General features: G+C 39.8%; 1 protein-coding gene across 1 annotated transcript in view; it reads right to left on the bottom strand.

Moving 5' to 3' along the window:
• ARNT (aryl hydrocarbon receptor nuclear translocator) overlaps positions 1-20,582 on the bottom strand; it is a 382,463-nt gene that overhangs the window by 136,827 nt on the left and 225,054 nt on the right. The window contains exons 11-13 of the mRNA XM_053705500.1: positions 8,243-8,377; positions 8,042-8,116; positions 5,056-5,207 (exon numbers count right to left, since the gene is read on the bottom strand). Of these exons, the coding sequence (XP_053561475.1) occupies positions 5,056-5,207; positions 8,042-8,116; positions 8,243-8,377 (362 nt within the window). The remainder of the gene's footprint in view (positions 1-5,055; positions 5,208-8,041; positions 8,117-8,242; positions 8,378-20,582) is intronic.

The raw sequence follows: 20,582 nt of genomic DNA, 5'->3' as shown, positions 1-20,582 counted from the left end.
GACAGAAATTGGCAGGCTAATAATGCAATAAAAGCGTTTTTAAAGAAAAGCGTTACTGTCCCTTTAAATAATAAACAGGCACACTTTATTTCTGATATATTGAAAAACAATGAAGGCAATGTCCGATTTTTTACAAATTTTTTACCCCAGAGTCCTAATGCCCTGAAAGTATTGCACACCAAGTTTCAAGACTTTAACCCTTAAAATGAGCAAACCGGAGCTATTTGTTCAATTAGACAATTTTAGTACACTACAATCACAGCCACAGCCTTGCTGCGGCTTTTTACCTTCCCTGAGAGTTATTCAGCAATGAAATAAACCTTCCAGAGTCCATTTTAGTATGCCACAGGACCCCTCACATGAAGCTGCATGCACTGCCATGGAAGTAAACTGCGCAACTGAGGCACGAAAACGGGGCCTCCTTCCTCTGCATACCAGAGTGAAGGGGCCTTCCTGACTGAAATAGCAGTCTAACTCAATGCCAGGTGAAAAAAACGTTCCCAAAAGTGCTTTAAAGTGCACAAAACACTCTAAATGCCATTAAAATATGAAATAAAACAATCGATTTAGCCCACAATAGTGTTAACCAGTGTATAGCCCATTTGTAAGCCTTAATCTGTTATGAGTCTAAGAAAATGGCTTACTTACCCCTTAAGGGAAAACTGACAGTCTTCTACCATTAACATGTCTTGTTAGAAATATGACTGATCATACCTTGAGAAGAAAAGTCTGCAAACTGTTCCCCCCAACTGAAGTTCTCTGGGCTCAACAGTCCTGCGTGGGAACAGCAATTGATTTTAGTTACTGCTGCTAAAATCATACTCCTCTTTAAACAGAACTCTTCATCCTTTTCTGTTTTAGAGTAAATAGTACAAACCGGCACTATTTTAAAATAACAAACTCTTGATAGAAGAATAAAAAACTACAACTAACACCACATACTCTTTACCATTCCCGTGGAGATGCTACTTGTTCAGAGCGGCAAAGAATGACTGGGGGGCAGAGCAAGAGGGGGAGCTATATGGACAATGTTGGAGAAATATACAATATACATATAAAACTTTATAATATAAACTGCCAAACATAGCTGAGAGTGTCTTAAAAATGATATATACTTACCATTAGACACCCATCCACATATAGCAGACAGCCAAACCAGTACTGAAACATATCAGCAGAGGTAATGGTACAAGAGTATATTGTCGATCTGTAAAGGGAGGCAACAGATGAATCCCTGTGACCAATTTACAGAGAGCCTTAGAATAGATTTTCCCATAGGTGAAAACGTGGTGTCATCAGGCAATACTCCCTTCACATCCCTCAGACAAACACTGTACTTTGAGAGGAATTTGGGCTTCAAAATGCTTAGAAGCACCTTTCACAGAAGAAAATCAAGCACATCTTGCTTCACCACCTCCACAGGAGGCAAAGTTTATAAAACTAAGGTATGAGTGATGTGGGAGGTGTATTTATAGGCATTTGAGGTTTGGGAAACTTTGCCCCCTCCTGGTAGGAATGTATATCCCATACGTCACTAGCTCATGGACTCTTGCCACTTACATGAAAAAAATATATTTGTTTAATCCAGGCTTCTCCAATTCGGATATTCCTAGACAGTGATAGATGTCTTTTTCTAAATTAACTTTAAATTTAAAAAAGGAAAGTGGCATATCCTTGAGTCATCGCTGTTGCCCAGTGCCTTGGTGCACTGTTTGAGCCAGAGTAAACTTATGTTCTGCACCTGTTTGATATATATCGGATATGGAGCTTAGTGCCGAACTGCTAAAGTACCAAGAAGAATTTACAGAAATGTTACAAGTCGCACTTGGTCAGTCTTCAGCTGTATGTTACCCTGAGGTGGCTAGAGGCGAGGAAACCGGTGCGCTGTTTGTTGGTGCTGATGTCAGAGGGCCCCAACATCGGCTGGCGGCTGCGCCATGTGGCTCAATTACATTATGTGGGACCAACAAGGAGATCGGGGGAACCGCGTGCTGAATCCCTCTTTAAGCCGTTGTGCATATATCAGCTTACAATTCAACCTAAAAAGGCTATGGTGGCGGTCACTATGAAACCTAGGAGATAGAAGAGAACCCCTGGAACTTTTCTTTCTCGCTTGGCACCACAAAGATAGAGAAGATGGTAGAGGAGAAATTTTACAAGACGCAGTTACGGAGACTCATGGTCTCTACCTCTGTGCAACGGCACGTACTTGTTAAGGACAGATTTAAATCGTTGGTAACTTATGCCTGCTATCTTGGTGGCAATCAGGACTACCTGGAATAGGGTGATATTGTGGACGAATGAGTGTGCTATGTCTAATGTCAACATTATTTGCATGCACATTGTCCATCATTCTGCTTAACTTTACTGTTTAAGAAACATGCTGATTGCAGTATATATGAGGACTACATTAGGTCTGAACCCTTGCTTTTTCATACTGGCTGGTAGGATTGCCCCTTATACAATCACACACATCACTTTAGGTTTATGATGTTCATTGTTTTATGCTTCTATTAGATCAATCCCTTTTAGTACCAACAGAGAATTGCTAACTTTTCATCTTTTCATATGTATAGCATTAATATTTGCTGCTAGTACAGGTATTTTTTAAGCACTATTCCTGTTCATTCTGAATCACTTATATTTTTTAGTGTTATGTTTCTATATAGCATACAGAAATGTTCTTTAGATGTGCTATGGCTCTGTTCTATGCTGCTGATTTCTCTGTATAGGGTATCGTGGGCCTATTGGTTGTCTCATTTGATCTACACATATAATAATATATTCAAACTGAAATCTTACTATAATGTTCACTATGTATTGTGTTCAGAGCACTTCTATATTTTATGTATTATGCCTACTTGCTGAAACATATTTATAATTGCTTTTAGGTATTCTCTTTTTTATATAAGTGGATATGTTTAGCCTTTTTCAAAATTTAGAATCTGTAATGTGGTCTAGCAAGTATTAATTTCTCAGATCATATTTAACTTCTTATTGGGTAGTTGTCTAATGGATGAAGCAATCTAATAGTTCCTAATTATGTTTTAGGTACAGCTTATTATGATTAGCATATTATTTACAGTGCCAAACACAACCTGGGCACTTTTACTGCTCACTCAGTTAATGCTCTTTGTTACTTTATTCATTGTAGCATATTGATCTATACAGCTTATGGAACCCTCAAGGTCAGCCTTGCAATTAAGCCATATCTGTCTTATGCAGTACCATTTATATCCATATTTCAGCCCTGTACAGATTTTATACACTTCTAGAATATAACGCATTTGACTGCCCAGAAGCTTCCCCCCCCCCCCTAACAATTGTATTCGGATACCTTTGATCTTACCTGGAGACATGTAGAGCGGTTTATCTAGCAATTACTGTGTTTAATACAACCTTTTATCTATTCCCTCTCCCACGTCTATAGGTCTAATGGGCATTGATAACTGGAAAGACACCACTGAAGCTGTGATAACTTATTTCACTTTTAAGTGGTTAGTATATATTTTTTTACTGTTTATTATAACAACACATAGTTATATATTGTAATATAAGCTACACTAGTCCTTTTATTAGCCTACATTTAATACTTTAAAAGTCGAAAAGTGACTGTTAGCCTAACTAGCTCTCCTCCTTTAAGCCAATCTTGGCAGAATTTATAGGCTATGTAAAATGAGGTTCCAATACTACATAGTTCTAAATCTCCTTGACCCGGACACATGCCATATTGTTTAAAAACAGGAATCCTTGTAACTTAATATATAACAATGTAACTATACTTGTTACTCATTATTTTATGTTATGCGGTCACTTACTATTGTATTTGCTGACAACCTCAATAAAATAAATATTAAAAAAAAGGATTTCTTAAAGTTTAACATTTTTTTAATAATTATATGCAGAATGTATATGCCACTTGATACTCAAAACAGATCAGAAATTGTATCTCAAAACGTAAAATCTCAAGAGAGAGAGTGCAAGAAATGCAAATAAGTAAACGCGCAATGAGCTTGCCATTTTAATACATTGTTCCCTATAATGGCCATTTTACAAGGCATTTGCCCTCCATGTCTCATTCTTGTACAGGTTATGAGTATGATTCTACTTGTGCTGACTCTAGGGTAATTCATTAAAGGGACATGAAACCCAAAAATTTTCTTTCACGATTCAGATAGAGAATACAATGTTAAACAACTTTCCAATTTACTACTTGCATTTAATTTGCTTCCTTCCCTTGTTATCCTTTGCTAAAATGTTATCTAGGAAAGCTCAGGAGCATCAAAGAATCTAGTTTATAGCTGCTGATTGGTTGCTGCATATTTATACAGATTGTCATTGGCTCACCCATGTGTTTAGTTTGAAACCAGTAGTGCATTGCTGCTCCTTCAACAAATCATACCAAGAGAATGAAACCAATTAGATAATAGAAGTATATTAGAAAGTTGTTTTAAATTGCATTCTCTATCTGAATCATTTTTTGGGGGTTTTCATGTCCCTTTAAGCTCATAGTAAGCAAGAAGAGAGACATGAACCAGAACTAGAAAGTATGTTTTGAAAATCAGATGAAAGGAGTCTCATGTTTACCAAAGAACTATTCTACAGAAGAGGATGCATTAATATAAATATGTAACCAGGTAGACTACATCAACCTTTTTTTTATCAGCCATCAAAATCAAAAAACAACCTCTTCACAGTATATAAGTTAACGAAAAAACATTAAACACTAAACATTTCTGTACGTATTAAAGCAACTCAAATCAAAGTGATGAACCTGAAAAAAATATGCAGATCTATTAAAAAAAAAAAAATAGTTGTTTAAATATCAAAGAATGTGTACAGTTTTAATTCCAAAGAGTAATGGTTACTGCCATGTTGTAACTTACATAAGGTCAGATAGGGACAGCTATAAAGGATTTACATAATTACATAGCAATTAATAGAATATTAATTGAGACTGTAATATCTGACATATACTGTCCATATATGGTGTATGCAGCATGACCTACGACACGCAATGAGACAAAGAATAACGTGGTAATCATACTGACATACTTGACATTGGTGTTGGTGCAAATGATGTATTCAATCTCATCTGAGTACGGATTCTGGAAAGTGAAGGAGCTGGTTCTCATGAAAAGCCACTCTCGGTTTTTAGCCCGGAATCTAAACATGACAGACAGGACTTGCCCTTTTAACTTAACAACCTGAAAAGAAAAAGAGAGAGAAATAAAGCTAAAGGCTGCAATAAAAAAAATACATATAAAAGAGGCCTGTATAGTAGTATTGTAAATAAAATATCAAGTTCATTAAACAAGTACAGAAGCATAAATATCTATTCTGTAACAATTCACTATGCACTGAAGTATAATGCTGGATGTGCAGTACACTATCTGCTGGAAAAGTAACAAACTTAGATTACGAGTCTAGATGATCACCTGACCCCTAATGACACACTTCCTTAAAGGGACAGTCAAGTCCAAAAAAAAAACTTTCATGATTTAAATAGGGCATGCAATTGTAAAAAAAACTTTCCAATTTACTTTTATCACCATTTTTTCATTGTTCTCTTGGTATTCTTAGTTGAAAGCTAAACCTAGGAGGTTCATATGCTAATTTCTTAGACCTTGAAGGCCGCCTCTAATCTAAATGCATTTTGACAGTTTTTCACCCCAAGAGGGCGTTAGATCATGTGTTTCATATAGATAACATTGAGCTCATGCATGTTAATTTACAGAGGAGTGAGCACTGATTGGCTAAAAAGCAAGTCTGTCAAAAAAACTAATGAAATAAGAGGGCAGTCTGCAGAGGCTTAGATACAAGGTAATCACAGATGTAAAAAATGTATTATTATAACTGTTGGTTATGCAAAACTGGTAAATGTGTAATTAAGGGATTATCTATCTTTTAAAACAACAAAAAATGTGGTGCTGACCGTCCCTTTAAGATATGTTTTTGTTCACAATTTCATTAGTGAGACACAAAAATGTAATCGCTTGAAAACGCCTCTTTAGAGATATTTTACATTTATAAGATTGTAAAGGGAAACAAAACGTAATACATTTTCATAGTACAGAGAGAGCATAACATTTTTAAAATATTTTTCAATTTACTTATATTATCAAATGTACTTTGTTTTCTTTATATCCTTAGTTGAAAGCATGGCTGGGCAGGCTCAAGAGCAGCAATGCACTACTGAAGCTAGCTGGCAATGGGTGACTACACACAAATGCCTCTTGTCATTGCCTCATCAGATTTGTAAAGGTAGGTCCCAGTAGTGCATCACTGCTCTCAAGCTGATTTTAACTAGGTGTTACACACATAGTTGTAGGTAAATAATGCAATGATCTAATACATACAAGTGCAAAAAGAAGATAGTCTAATGTATCATTAAGTAGATTAGATACAGTATATCAGTCTAATTACTCAATTACAGGTCTGGAATGGATACGCTTATAATCTAGCTTGAAACAAAATATTTACAAGTACTTCTGTGAGATTATATGGGAAATACTATTTTCATGTAAATCTTAATTACAAAAACTAATATTCAATTAAATATTCTTCTATGCAGAATGCATACTTGGTTTTAAGCATGAAATTATCATGTTTGGGGCACGATATGATAAGTAGCCTTCTAATTCTTTAAAGCTTAGAGGTTCTGAAACCAATGACCATGAGAAGGAAACTGTATAGACGTAGAGAGGGGAATTCTAGGATCACTTCATTCAGACTCTAATTTGCTAGACCAGGAAATAAGTGACATGTGCTTGAGACTAGGAGCTGCAGTGAAGTGCTGCAGAGGAAGAACAAAGTTGTACAAAGCTGAATCAAAGCAAGAGTATGCCAGTACGAGGAGCAAAAAAGGACAGTCTACTCCAAAATTGTTATTGTTAAAATAGATAGATAATCCCTTTATTACCCATTCCCCAGTTTTGCATAACCAACATGGTTATATCAATATACTTTTTACCTCTGTGATTAGCTTGTATCTGAGTCTCTTCTGACGGTCCCCTTATCACATCACTATTTATTTATTTATTTATTAATTATTGACTTGCATTTTAGCCAATTAGTTCTGTCATGCACAACTCCACGGGAGAGAGCACAATGTTATCTATATGGCTCACATGAGCTAGCTGTCTTGCTTTGGAAAGCTAATAAAGCATGTGATAAGAGGTTGTCTGTAGTGGCTTATAAACAGGCAGACATTTAGAGGTTTAAATGTTATAAAGTAAATTAATTAAAGTTGGTTGTGCAAAGCTAGGGAATGGGTAGTAAAGGCATAATATATCTTTTTGAACAATAACAATTTTGGTGTAGACTGTCCCTTTAAGTAAAATACTGCATACCAGAAACATTCAAATTTAAGACTGCAATGAGCCCTCTGGTGGTCAAAAACAGAGGTACAGTCTGTACTGTAAATTACATGGAACTCCTTTAGAGAGACTGAATCTAAATAGCAGGATGGTAGCTTGGAGGAGATTAGAGATATAGAAAGTATGAATGCTATACAATAATCATCTCAGGTGCCAAAAGCACACAATGTGCAAATAGAAGAATCCTGCATTAATGGCTTACTATTAGAGGAGGCGGAATGTGATAATCTTATAATAGAACCATATATTTATGACAAGGGTACGTGAAAACACTAAGCGAATGGCAGAACCCTAGCATTTCACATGAATGGAATTAATAAGTCTAATAGCTATTTAAAAAAAAAATCATCTGCTATCAGGTAACAACTAACGTTTTAAATTGCAATCTGAATTTTGTTGCACTACTAATTACATTGGTAGATACAATGAAACTACTACCTACCTGGTGTACGCTCTTTTAGTCTAAGGGGCGAGTACTACAGAATCTAATTGGGTGTAAAGTCTCCCTACTACTGTGTGCAAAGGAGTTAACATAGATAACTAAAGTCTGCCCTGAGACAACAACAAATTTCTGGCTCCTTTATGAGAACTGCAAGTGGACTGCAGTAGATAATTTTCCTATCATACTATTTATACCTCTTTAAATGTTCTAATCAACTTACTTGCTGAAAGCTGTCACGAAGAAGCTGTTGGTCCTCAGGGTGAGCAAACTCAACAATGTCCTTCCCTAAGAGTTCCTAAAGAGAAAAAGGAAATTATTTTGGACACTATCAAGCACGAAGAAAGAAAATAATTTAGTGATTCAATATCACTGTGGCCCTCTGGCCTCACACTAGTGCCCAAAATGCTTGCCAGTTTCTAACCTGAGGCTGGTAACCCACAGTGGCTGCACAACGGTGGTCAACAAAAGTGAACATGCCATCAACATTATGCCTGGAAATAAATTCTATAGGCTGGCAGATATTGTTCATATCTGTGCAATTAGGGGAGCTTGTGACCTTAAAGAAAGAAAAAAGCTTGTTCAGTATTCACATAGGTCAAACAAATTCAGTAAATGACAGAGGATGAGGTAGGAGGGAAAAATTAATAAAAGACTAATTAAATGTCTATATCTTGTCCTATATTCTATCCAATACTTACAAATTGAGAACCCCTTTTAAATGCAAGGTTGTGGACACAAATATATCAGGCCCATTTTACCTATAAGAAGACTACATGATTATCCCTTCCTCATTCCTAACTCCTTTACCAGTTGTTCATGAAATTCTGCTTGCAAAGATTTCAGTATACACTTCTAGTTGATTTAGCAACTGATAGCTCCCACTCAAAATCAGGCATATTAAAGTCAGTGGAATGTGAAGACGCATAGCACTGCAATCAACTTTGCCTACTTTGCTTACCTCAGCTGCAGACAATTACTTCTTATAGACAGGCCCATTCAAGGCAGTGTGAATACCGTGCCAAGGATCTCACAAGGAACAAAGAGGATTTGCAGATATAAACCTGCATATTACCTTGGGAGCTCTGTGGATCACAAAAGGAGCAGCATACTGTAGACCAGGGTATTGGCATATAAATCCGCATTTCATTGCTCCCTAACCATGTTTACTAGAATCTGTGGAAACTTCTATCCACTGTAGTTCTACCTTTTATTTGTTTTGGGTTTTTTTCAGATAGTTTGGAAAGGGAAGCTTCTGGCATAATGGCCGATTTATTCTCCAATGTCTGTAGAAGAACAGTTGAAATAGTGTCATCCTCTACCTGGTCCATGGGACCAAATGTATTGTGGATATCAGCTTGCCAGTTACCCACATCCATTGATTAACCGTCAGCATGGCAACATCTAATTTATTAATTTATTGAAGAAAATTAATCAAACAAAAGGATATTTGGAAAAAAAAAAAACTTTTCTGTCTCAAAAGGACCCCAGAAAGATAGCTTGACGGACAGAGATTGAAATTGACTGTTACCCAACTGTTTCAGGAACTGATTTTAAGATGTAGCAACTGGAATGTAAAAAAACAAACAAACAAACAAACAAACAAACAAAAAAACAAGATTTATGCTTACCTGATAAATCTATTTCTTTACAGATATGGAGAGTCCACAACGTCATCAATTACTAGTGGGAATATCACTCCTGCCCAGCAGGAGGAGGCAAAGAGCACCACAGCACAGCTGTTAAGTGTCACTCCCCTACCCACAATCCCCAATCGTTTAACCGAAGGAAAATGGAAACAAGGAATAACACACAGGTATAGAGTTGCCTGAGGTTTAGTCAAAAAAACTATTTATTTAAAAACTTACCTGATAAATTCATTTGTTTCATATTGGCAAGTGTCGTATGGGATATACAATCCTACCAGGAGGGGCAAAGTTTCCCAAACCTCAAAATGCCTATAAAAAAAACCCTCACCACACCCACAATTCAGTTAAAAGAATAGCCAAGTAATGGGGTGATAAAATAAGGAGTAAAAAAAGCATACAAAAAGAGGAACTGGAAATAAAAAAAAATTGCTTTTAAACAAAATCATAACCACCAAAAAAGGGTGGGCCTCATGGACTCGTGCCAATATGAAAGAAATGAATTTATCAGGTAAGTTCTTACATAAATTATGTTTTCTTTCATGTAATTGGCAAGAGTCCATGAGCTAGTGACGTATGGGATAGAAATACCCAAGATGTGGAAGACCACAGAAGAGTCACTAGAAAGGGAGGGATACAATAAAAACAGAATTTATGTTTACCTGATAAATTACTTTCTCCAACGGTGTGTCCGGTCCACGGCGTCATCCTTACTTGTGGGATATTCTCTTCCCCAACAGGAAATGGCAAAGAGCCCAGCAAAGCTGGTCACATGATCCCTCCTAGGCTCCGCCTACCCCAGTCATTCGACCGACGTTAAGGAGGAATATTTGCATAGGAGAAACCATATGTTACCGTGGTGACTGTAGTTAAAGAAAATAAATTATCAGACCTGATTAAAAAAACCAGGGCGGGCCGTGGACCGGACACACCGTTGGAGAAAGTAATTTATCAGGTAAACATAAATTCTGTTTTCTCCAACATAGGTGTGTCCGGTCCACGGCGTCATCCTTACTTGTGGGAACCAATACCAAAGCTTTAGGACACGGATGAAGGGAGGGAGCAAATCAGGTCACCTAAATGGAAGGCACCACGGCTTGCAAAACCTTTCTCCCAAAAATAGCCTCAGAAGAAGCAAAAGTATCAAATTTGTAAAATTTAGAAAAAGTGTGCAGTGAAGACCAAGTCGCTGCCTTACATATCTGATCAACAGAAGCCTCGTTCTTGAAGGCCCATGTGGAAGCCACAGCCCTAGTGGAGTGAGCTGTGATTCTTTCAGGAGGCTGCCGTCCGGCAGTCTCATAAGCCAATCGGATAATGCTTTTAATCCAGAAGGAGAGAGAGGTAGAAGTTGCTTTTTGACCTCTCCGTTTACCAGAATAAACAACAAACAAAGACAAAGTTTGTCTGAAATCCTTAGTAGCTGCTAAGTAAACTTTGAGAGCACGAACTACATCCAAGTTGTGCAACAAACGTTCCTTCTTTGAAACTGGATTAGGACACAAAGAAGGCACAACTATCTCCTGGTTAATGTTTTTGTTAGAAACAACTTTTGGAAGAAAACCAGGTTTAGTACGCAAAACCACCTTATCTGCATGGAACACCAGATAAGGAGAAGAACACTGCAGAGCAGATAATTCTGAAACTCTTCTAGCAGAAGAAATTGCAACCAAAAACAAAACTTTCCAAGATAATAACTTAATATCAACGGAATGTAAGGGTTCAAACGGAACCCCCTGAAGAACTGAAAGAACTAGGTTGAGACTCCCAGGAGGAGTCAAAATTTTGTAAACAGGCTTGATTCTAACCAGAGCCTGAACAAAGGCTAGAACATCCGGCACAGCTGCCAGCTTTTTTGTGAAGTAACACAGACAAGGCAGAAATCTGTCCCATCAAGGAACTTGCAGATAATCCTTTTTTCAATCCTTCTCGAAGGAAGGATAGACTCTTAGGAATCTTAACCTTGTCCCAAGGGAATCCTGCAGATTCACACCAACAGATATACCAAATTATGTGGTAATTTTTCTGGTTACAGGCTTTCAGGCCTGAACAAGAGTATTAATAACAGAATCTGAGAACCCTCGCTTTGATAAGATCAAGCGTTCAATCTCCAAGCAGTCAGCTGGAGTGGGTCGAACGGACCTAGAACAAGAAGGTCTGTCAAAGGTAGCTTCCATGGTGGAGCCGATGACATATTCACCAGATCTGCATACCAAGTCCTGCGTGGCCACGCAGGAGCTATCAAAATCACCGACGCCCTCTCCTGATTGATCCTGGCTACCAGCCTGGGGATGAGAGGAAACGGCGGGAACACATAAGCTAGTTTGAAGGTCCAAGGTGCTACTAGTGCATCCACTAGAGCCGCCTTGGGATCCCTGGATCTGTACCCGTAGTAAGGAACTCTGAAGTTCTGACGAGAGGCCATCAGATCCATGTCTGGAATGCCCCACGGTTGAGTGACTTGGGCAAAGATTTCCGGATGGAGTTCCCACTCCCCCGGATGCAATGTCTGACGACTCAGAAAATCCGCTTCCCAATTTTCCACTCCTGGGATGTGGATAGCAGACAGGTGGCAGGAGTGAGACTCCGCCCATAGAATGATTTTGGTCACTTCTTCCATCGCTAGGGAACTCCTTGTTCCCCCCTGATGGTTGATGTATGAACTTGGCCCTCGCTAGCTGAGGCCAAGCTTTGAGAGCATTGAATATCGCTCTCAGTTCCAGAATATTTATCGGTAGAAGAGATTCTACCCGAGACCAAAGACCCTGAGCTTTCAGGGATCCCCAGACCGCGCCCCAGCCCATCAGACTGGCGTCGGTCGTGACAATGACCCACTCTGGTCTGCGGAAGGTCATCCCTTGTGACAGGTTGTCCAGGGACAGCCACCAACGGAATGAGTCTCTGGTCCTCTGATTTACTTGTATCTTCGGAGACAAGTCTGAATAGTCCCCATTCCACTGACTGAGCATGAACAGTTGTAATGGTCTTAGATGAATGCGCACAAAAGGAACTATGTCCATTGCCGCTACCATCAAACCTATCACTTCCATGCACTGCGCTATGGAAGGAAGAGGAACGGAATGAAGTATCCGACAAGAGTCTAGAAGTTTTGTTTTACTGGCTTCTGTCAGAAAAATCCTCATTTCTAAGGAGTCTATTATAGTTCCCAAGAAGGGAACCCTCGTTGACGGAGATAGAGAACTCTTTTCCACGTTCACTTTCCATCCGTGAGATCTGAGAAAGGCCAGGACAATGTCCGTGTGAGCCTTTACTTGAGGAAGGGACGACGCTCGAATCAGAATGTCGTCCAAGTAAGGTACTACAGCAATGCCCCTTGGTCTTAGCACCGCCAGAAGGGACCCTAGTACCTATGAGAAAATCCTAGGAGCAGTGGCTAATCCGAAAGAAAATGCCACGAACTGGAAATGCTTGTCCAGGAATGCAAACCTTAGGAACCGATGATGTTCCTTGTGGATAGGAATATGTAGATACGCATCCTTGAAATCCACCTTGGTCATGAATTGACCTTCCTGGATGGAAGGAAGAAGTTTTCGAATGGTTTTCATCTTGAACGATGGAACCTTGAGAAACTTGTTCAAGATCTTGAGATCTAAGATTGGTCTGAACGTTCCCTCTTTTTTGGGAACTATGAACAGATTGGAGTAGAACCCCATCCCTTGTTCTCCTAATGGAACAGGATGAATCACTCCCATTTTTAGCAGGTCTTCTACCCAATGTAAGAATGCCTGTCTTCTTATGTGGTCTGAAGACAACTGAGACCTGTGGAACCTCCCCCTTGGAGGAAGCCCCTTGAACTCCAGAGAATAACCTTGGGAGACTATTTCTAGCGCCCAAGGATCCAGAACATCTCTTTCCCAAGCCTGAGCGAAGAGAGAGAGTCTGCCCCCCACCAGATCCGGTCCCGGATCGGGGGCCCGCATTTCATGCTGTCTTGGTAGCAGTGGCAGGTTTCCTGGCCTGCTTTCCTTTGCTCCAGCCTAGCATAGGTCTCCAGGCTGGATTGGCTTGAGAAGTATTACCTTCCTGCTTAGAGGACGTAGCCCTTGGGGCTGATCCGTTTCTGCGAAAGGGACGAAACTTAGGTTTATTTTTGGTCTTGAAAAGACCTATCCTGAGGAAGGGCGTGGCCCTTGCCCCCAGTGATATCAGAGATAATCTCTTTCAAGTCAGGGCCAAAGAGTGTTTTCCCCTTGAAAGGAATGTCAAGCAATTTGTTCTTGGAAGACGCATCCGCTGCCCAAGATTTTAACCAAGCGCTCTGCGCCACAATAGCGAACCCAGAATTTTTTCGCCGCTAACCTAGCCAATTGCAAGGTGGCGTCTAGGGTGAAAGAATTAGCCAATTTAAGAGCACGAATTCTGTCCATAATCTCCTCATAAGAAGAAGAATTACTAATAATCGCCTTTCCTAGCTCATCAAACTAGAAACACGCGGCTGCAGTGACAGGGACAATGCATGCAATTGGTTGTAGAAGGGAACCTTGCTGAACAAACATCTTTAGCAGACCTTCTAATTTTTTATCCATAGGATCTTGGAAAGCACAACTATCTTCTATGGGTATAGTGGCGCGCTTGTGTAGAGTAGAAACCGCCCCCTCGACCTTGGGGACTGTCTGCCATCAGTCCTTTCTGGGGTCGACTATAGGAAAACAATTTTATAAATATGGGGGGAGGTACTAAAGGTATACCGGGCCTGTCCCATTCTTTACTAACAATGTACGCCACCCGCTTGGATATAGGAAAAGCTTCGGGGGGCCCCGGGGCCACTAAGAACTTATCCATTTTACATAGTGGTTCTGGAATGACCAGATAATCACAATCATCCAAATTGGATAACACCTCCTTAAGCAGAGCGCGGAGATGTTCCAACTTAAATTTAAAAGTAATCACATCAGGTTCAGCTTGTTGAGAAATGTTTCCTGAATCTGAAATTTCTCCCTCAGACAAAACCTCCCTGGCCCCCTCAGATTGGTGTAGGGGCCCTTCAGAAACCATATCATCAGCGTTCTCATGCTCTACAGAATTTTCTAAAACAGAGCAGTCGCGCTTTCGCTGATAAGTGGGCATATTGGCTAAAATGTTTTTGATAGAATTATCCATTACAGCCGTTAAATGTTGCATAGTAAGGAGTATTGGCGCACTAGATGTACTAGGGGCCTCCTGTATGGGCAAGACTGGTGTAGACGAAGGAGGGGATGATGCAGTACCATGCTTACTCCCCTCACTTGAGGAATCATCTTGGGCATCATTTTTACTAAATTTTTTTATGACATAAAATACATATAGTTAAATGAGAAGGAACCTTGGTTTCCCCACAGTCAGAACACAATCTATCTGGTAGTTCAGACATGTTAAACAGGCATAAACTTGATAACAAAGCACAAAAAACGTTTTAAAATAAAACCGTTACTGTCACTTTAAATTTTAAACTAAACACACTTTATTATTGCAATTGCGAAAAAGTATGAAGGAATTGTTCAAAATTCACCAAAATTTCACCACATTGTCTTAAAGCCTTAAAAGTATTGCACACCAAATTTGGAAGCTTTAACCCTTAAAATAACGGAACCGGAGCCGTTTTTATATTTAACCCCTTTACAGTCCCTGGAATCTGCTTTGCTGAGACCCAACCAAGCCCAAAGGGGAATACGATACCAAATGATGCCTTCAGAAAGACTTTTCTATGTATCAGAGCTCCACACACATGCAGCTGCATGCCATGCTGTCCTCAAAAACAAGTGCGCCATACCGGCGCGAAAATGAGGCTCTGACTATGATTAGGGAAAGTCCCTAAAGAATAAGGTGTCTAAAACAGTGCCTGCCGATATAATCATATCAAAATACCCAGAATAAATGATTCCTCAAGGCTAAATAAGTGTTAATAATGAATCGATTTAGCCCAGAAAAAGTCTACAGTCTTAATAAGCCCTTGTGAAGCCCTTATTTACTATCTTAATAAACATGGCTTACCGGATCCCATAGGGAAAATGACAGCTTCCAGCATTACATCGTCTTGTTAGAATGTGTCATACCTCAAGCAGTAAGAGACTGCACACTGTTCCCCCAACTGAAGTTAATTGCTCTCAACAGTCCTGTGTGGAACAGCCATGGATTTTAGTTACGGTGCTAAAATCATTTTCCTCATACAAACAGAAATCTTCATCTCTTTTCTGTTTCTGAGTAAATAGTACATACCAGCACTATTTTAAAATAACAAACTCTTGATTGAATAATAAAAACTACAGTTAAACACTAAAAAACTCTAAGCCATCTCCGTGGAGATGTTGCCTGTACAACAGCAAAGAGAATGACTGGGGTAGGCGGAGCCTAGGAGGGATCATGTGACCAGCTTTGCTGGGCTCTTTGCCATTTCCTGTTGGGGAAGAGAATATCCCACAAGTAAGGATGACGCCGTGGACCGGACACACCTATGTTGGAGAAAACAGCTATTTCCTCTGAAAAAAATAAATCCACAAAAAAATAAGTCTCTCTCATAAATTTCAAGAAAAAAACTTAAATCATAAGCAGAAGAATCAAACTGAGACAGCTGCCTGAAGAACTTTTCTATCAAAGACTGCTTCAGAAGAAGCAAATACATCAAAATGGTAAAATGTAGTAAATGTATGCAAAGAAGACCAAGTTGCTGCTTTGCAAATCTGATCAACCGAAGCTTCATTCTTAAAAGCCCAAGAAGTGGCGACTGATCTAGTAAAATGAGCTGTAATTCTCTGAGGCGGAGACTGTCCCGCCTCCATATAAGCCTTGTGAATCAAAAGTTTTAACCAAGATGCCACAGAAATGGCAGAGGCTTTCTGACCTTTCCTAGGACCAGAAAAAAACAACAAATAGACTAGAAGTCTTCCTGAAATCTTTAGTAGCTTCAACATAATATTTCAAAGCTCTTACAACATCCAAAGAATGTAAAGATCATTTAAGAGTATTCTTAGGATTAGGACACAAGGAAGGAACAACAATTTTCCTACTAATGTTGTTAGAATTCACAACTTTAGGAAGAAATTTAAACGAAGTCCGCAAAACAGCCTTATCCTGATGGAAAATCAGAAAAGGAGACTCACAAGAGAGAGCAGACGATTCCGAAAATCTTCTAGCTGAAGAGATAGCCAAAAGAAATAACACCTTCCAAGAAAGTAGTTTAATATTCAAATAATGCATAGGCTCAAAAGGAGGAGTCTGCAAAGCCTTCAAAACCAAATTAAGACTCCAAGGAGTAGAGATTGATTTAACAATAGGCTTGATACGAACCAAAGCCTGAACAAAACAGTGAATATCAGGAAGTTTAGCAATCTTTCTATGAAATAAAACAGAAAGAGCAGAGATTTGTCCCTTCAAAGTACTTGCAGACAAACCTTTATCCAAACCATCTTGAAGAAACTGTAAAATTTTAGGAATTCTAAAAGAATGCCAAGAGAATTTATGAGAAAAACACCATGAAATATAGGTTTTTCCAAACCCGATAATAAATCTTCCTTGAAACATACTTACGAACTTGTAGCATAGTATTTAATCACCGAGTCAGAGAAACCTCTATGACTAAGCACTCTGGGTTCAATTTCCATACCTTTAAATTTAGCGAGTTGAGATCCTGATGGAAAAACGGACCTTGAGACAGAAGGTCTGGCCTTAAAGAAAGTGGCCAAGGTTGGCAACTGGACATCCGGACAAGATTCACATACCAAAACCTGTGAGGCCATGCTGGTGCTATCAGAAACACATGCGATTTTTCCAATATGACCTTGGAGATCACCCTTGGAAGAACTAGAGGCGGAAAAATGGTAAAACCAAGGAACTGCTAATGCATCCACCATCTCCGCCTGAGGATCCCTGGACCTGGAAAGGTACCTGGGAAGCCATCAGATCTATTTCGGGAAGATCCCAAATCTGTATAATCTGACAAAATACATCTGGATGGAGAGACCACTTCTCCTGGATGTAAAGACTGACTACTGAGATAATCCGCTTCCCAATTGTCTACACCAGGGATATGTATCGCAGAAATTAGACAGGAGTTGGATTCCGCCAAAGAAAGTATCCAAGATACCTCTCATCGCTAAAGGACTGTTAGTCCCACCCTGATGATTGACATATGCCACAGTTGTTATATTGTCTGTCTGAAAACTAATGAATGATTCTCTCTTTAATAGAGGCCAAGCCTGAAGAGCCCTGAAAATAGCATGGAGTTCTAAAATATTGATTGGTAACCTCGCCTCTTGAGGATTCCAAACCCCTTGTGCTGTCAGAGACCCCAAACAGCTCCCCAACCTGTGAGACTTGCATCTGTTGAAATCACAGTACAGGAAGGACAAACAAAAGAGGCCCCTTGAATAATCTGATGATGGTCCAACCACCAGGACAGAGAGATGTTGGGATTTAAGTATATCAATTGTGATATCCGAGTATAATCCCTGCACCATTGATTCACCATGCAAAGCTGTAGAGGTTTCATATTATTATTATTATTATTCTTTATTTATAAAGTGCCAAAAGATTCCGCAGCGCTGTCCATGGGTAACAAAGTTAAAAAGGACAGTACAATATGAGACACCAGACAAAATTTAACAAACAAATACAGGGGGAATTGGGAGCCCTGTTCCCGTGGGAACTTACAATCTAAATGGGTAGGAGGGTGAGAAACAGGAGGTGGGGACTGCAAAGGTGGGAATGATGTTAGTGTGGAGTTAGATGAGGGCAACTATTAGGCAAGTGGAATTTATTAGTTACTGGTATTTAGGGAGCGTTTAAAGGAGGAGAGGTTGGGGGAAAGTCTGACAGCTTGAGGAAGTGCATTCCAGAGGGTTGGTGCCGCACAAGAGAAGTCCTGCAGTCTAGCATGAGAGGAGGTGATGGTAGAAAAGGCAAGGAGTAGATCTTTGTTGGATCTTATGGGACGGGCTGGAGTATATTTGTTGATGAGTGAGGAAAGGTATGGGGGGGGGGCTGCATTGGTAAGGGCTTTGTAGGTCATAGTGAGAATTTTGAATTTAATTCTGCTGTGAATGGGGACCAATTGAAGGGACTCACAGAGGGGTGCAGCGGATACAGAGCATCAAGTCTCACTCCTAGGCAGCGGACTTAGGGTGATGGGGAGATAGTGGTGTCACCAACAGTGATAGTAAAGTTAGAAACTGGAGTAGAATTAGATGGGGGGATTAGAAGAAGCTCAGTCTTGGACATGTTGATTTTTAGGTGGTGAGAGACCATCCAGGAAGAAATGCCAGATAAGCAGTCGCTGAGGTGGGAAAGGACAGAAGGAGTGCAGGGTAGGTAGATCTGAGTATCATCAGCATAGAGGTGATAGTTTAAGCCATAGCTACTAATAAGTTTACCCAGTGAAGAAGTATAAATAGAGAAGAGTAGAGGTCCTAGAACAGAGCCTTGAGGTACTCCAACAGACAGAGGCAATGGAGAGGAAAACGAGCAAAGGGGATCGCGTCTGATGCTGCAATCATGAGACCTAAAACTTCCATGCACATAGCCACAGAAGGGAATGATCGAGACTGAAGGTTTCGACAGGCAGAAACCAATTTCATTTGTCTCTTGTCTGTTAAAGACAGAGATATGGACACTGAATCTATCTGGAAACCTAATAAAGGTGACCCTTGTCTGAGGAATCAAGAAACTCTTTGGTAAATTGATCCTCCAACCATGTTTTTTAAGAAAGAACACAAGTTGATTTGTGCGAAATTCTGCTAAATGAAAAGATTGAGCCAGTACCAAGATATCGTCCAAATAAGGAAACACTGCAATACCCTGCTCTCTGATTACAGATAGAAGGGCACCAAGAACCTTTGAAAAGATTCTTGGAATCAGAATATAAAGATACGCATCCTGCAAGTCTAGTGAGGACATGTAATGACCTTGCTAAACAAAAGGCAGAATAGTCCTTATAATCAACATCTTGAAAGTTGGGACCCTTACAAATTGATTCAAAAACTTCAGATCCAGAACAGGTCTGAAAGAATTTTCCTTCATCGGGACAATGAATAGATTTGAATAAAAACCCAGACCCTGTTCCAGAAGTGGAACTGGTACAATTACCCCTAAAAGCTCTAGATTTGAAACGCACTTCAGAAAGGCCTGAGCTTTCACAGGATTTGTTGAAACATGAGAGAAAAAATCTTCTCCCAGGAGGTCTTATTCTGAAACCTATTCGATACCCCTGAGAGACAACATTCTGAATCCAATGATTCTGAATGGAACCTGCCCAAATGTCTTGAAATAATTTCAATCTGTCCCCCACCAGCAGAACTTGATTGAGGACTGCACCTTCATGCAGTCTTGGGGGCTGGATTTGGTTTCTTATAAGGCTTGAATTTATTACAACTCAAAGATGGCTTCCAATTGGAGCCAGAGTCCTTAGGGGAAGGAGTGGTTTTCTGTTTTCTATTCTGATGAAACGAACAAAACTGATTAGAACCTTTAGATTTACCCTTAGACCATTTATCTTGGGGCAAAAAAACTCCCCTTAGTAATAGAATCCAACTGGGAACCAATCAAATTATTACCCTGGATTGATAGAGATAGTAACCTAGATTTAGATACCATGTCAGCATTCCATGATTTGAGCCAAAAAGCTCTTCTAGCTAAAATAGCCAAAGAAATAGATTTCACATCAATCTTGATGATATCAAAAATAGCATCACAGATAAAATGAATAGCATGTTGAAGCAAACGAACAATGCTATGCAAATCAGAATATTTTTCCCGATGTGCTAAGCTATCCACCACACATGTGTGGGGTTGCCTCTCCCTCCGCATCCCATCCAGCACAGTCCCGATGTTGTAGGGTAGCATTTCTGTAGTTTAGTTGGCACCAAGTGCCATCGGGCGAGAAGTTTATAGAAAGGTTCATACACCGTTACACAGTGTATGGCCATCCTGGTGTCAGATATGGCGCGTTGCCATTGTTGTGTTGAGTGGTCTGTTCCCCACTCCCGTTCCCATGCCAAAGTATGAGGGGTTTCAAAGGAAGGGTTGTCGCCATGAAGGCATTGATAGTGGATGGATAGGGGCTAATGTAGCTGAAGTTTGGTTGTCCACTTGGTTTCCCAGAGTGTTGTGTCCCGGAGTGTCTCAGGG

This window comes from Bombina bombina, chromosome 1 (genome assembly GCF_027579735.1).
Source record: "Bombina bombina isolate aBomBom1 chromosome 1, aBomBom1.pri, whole genome shotgun sequence".
Lineage (NCBI taxonomy): Eukaryota > Metazoa > Chordata > Amphibia > Anura > Bombinatoridae > Bombina > Bombina bombina.
This window is presented reverse-complemented; position numbering and strand designations above follow the sequence as displayed.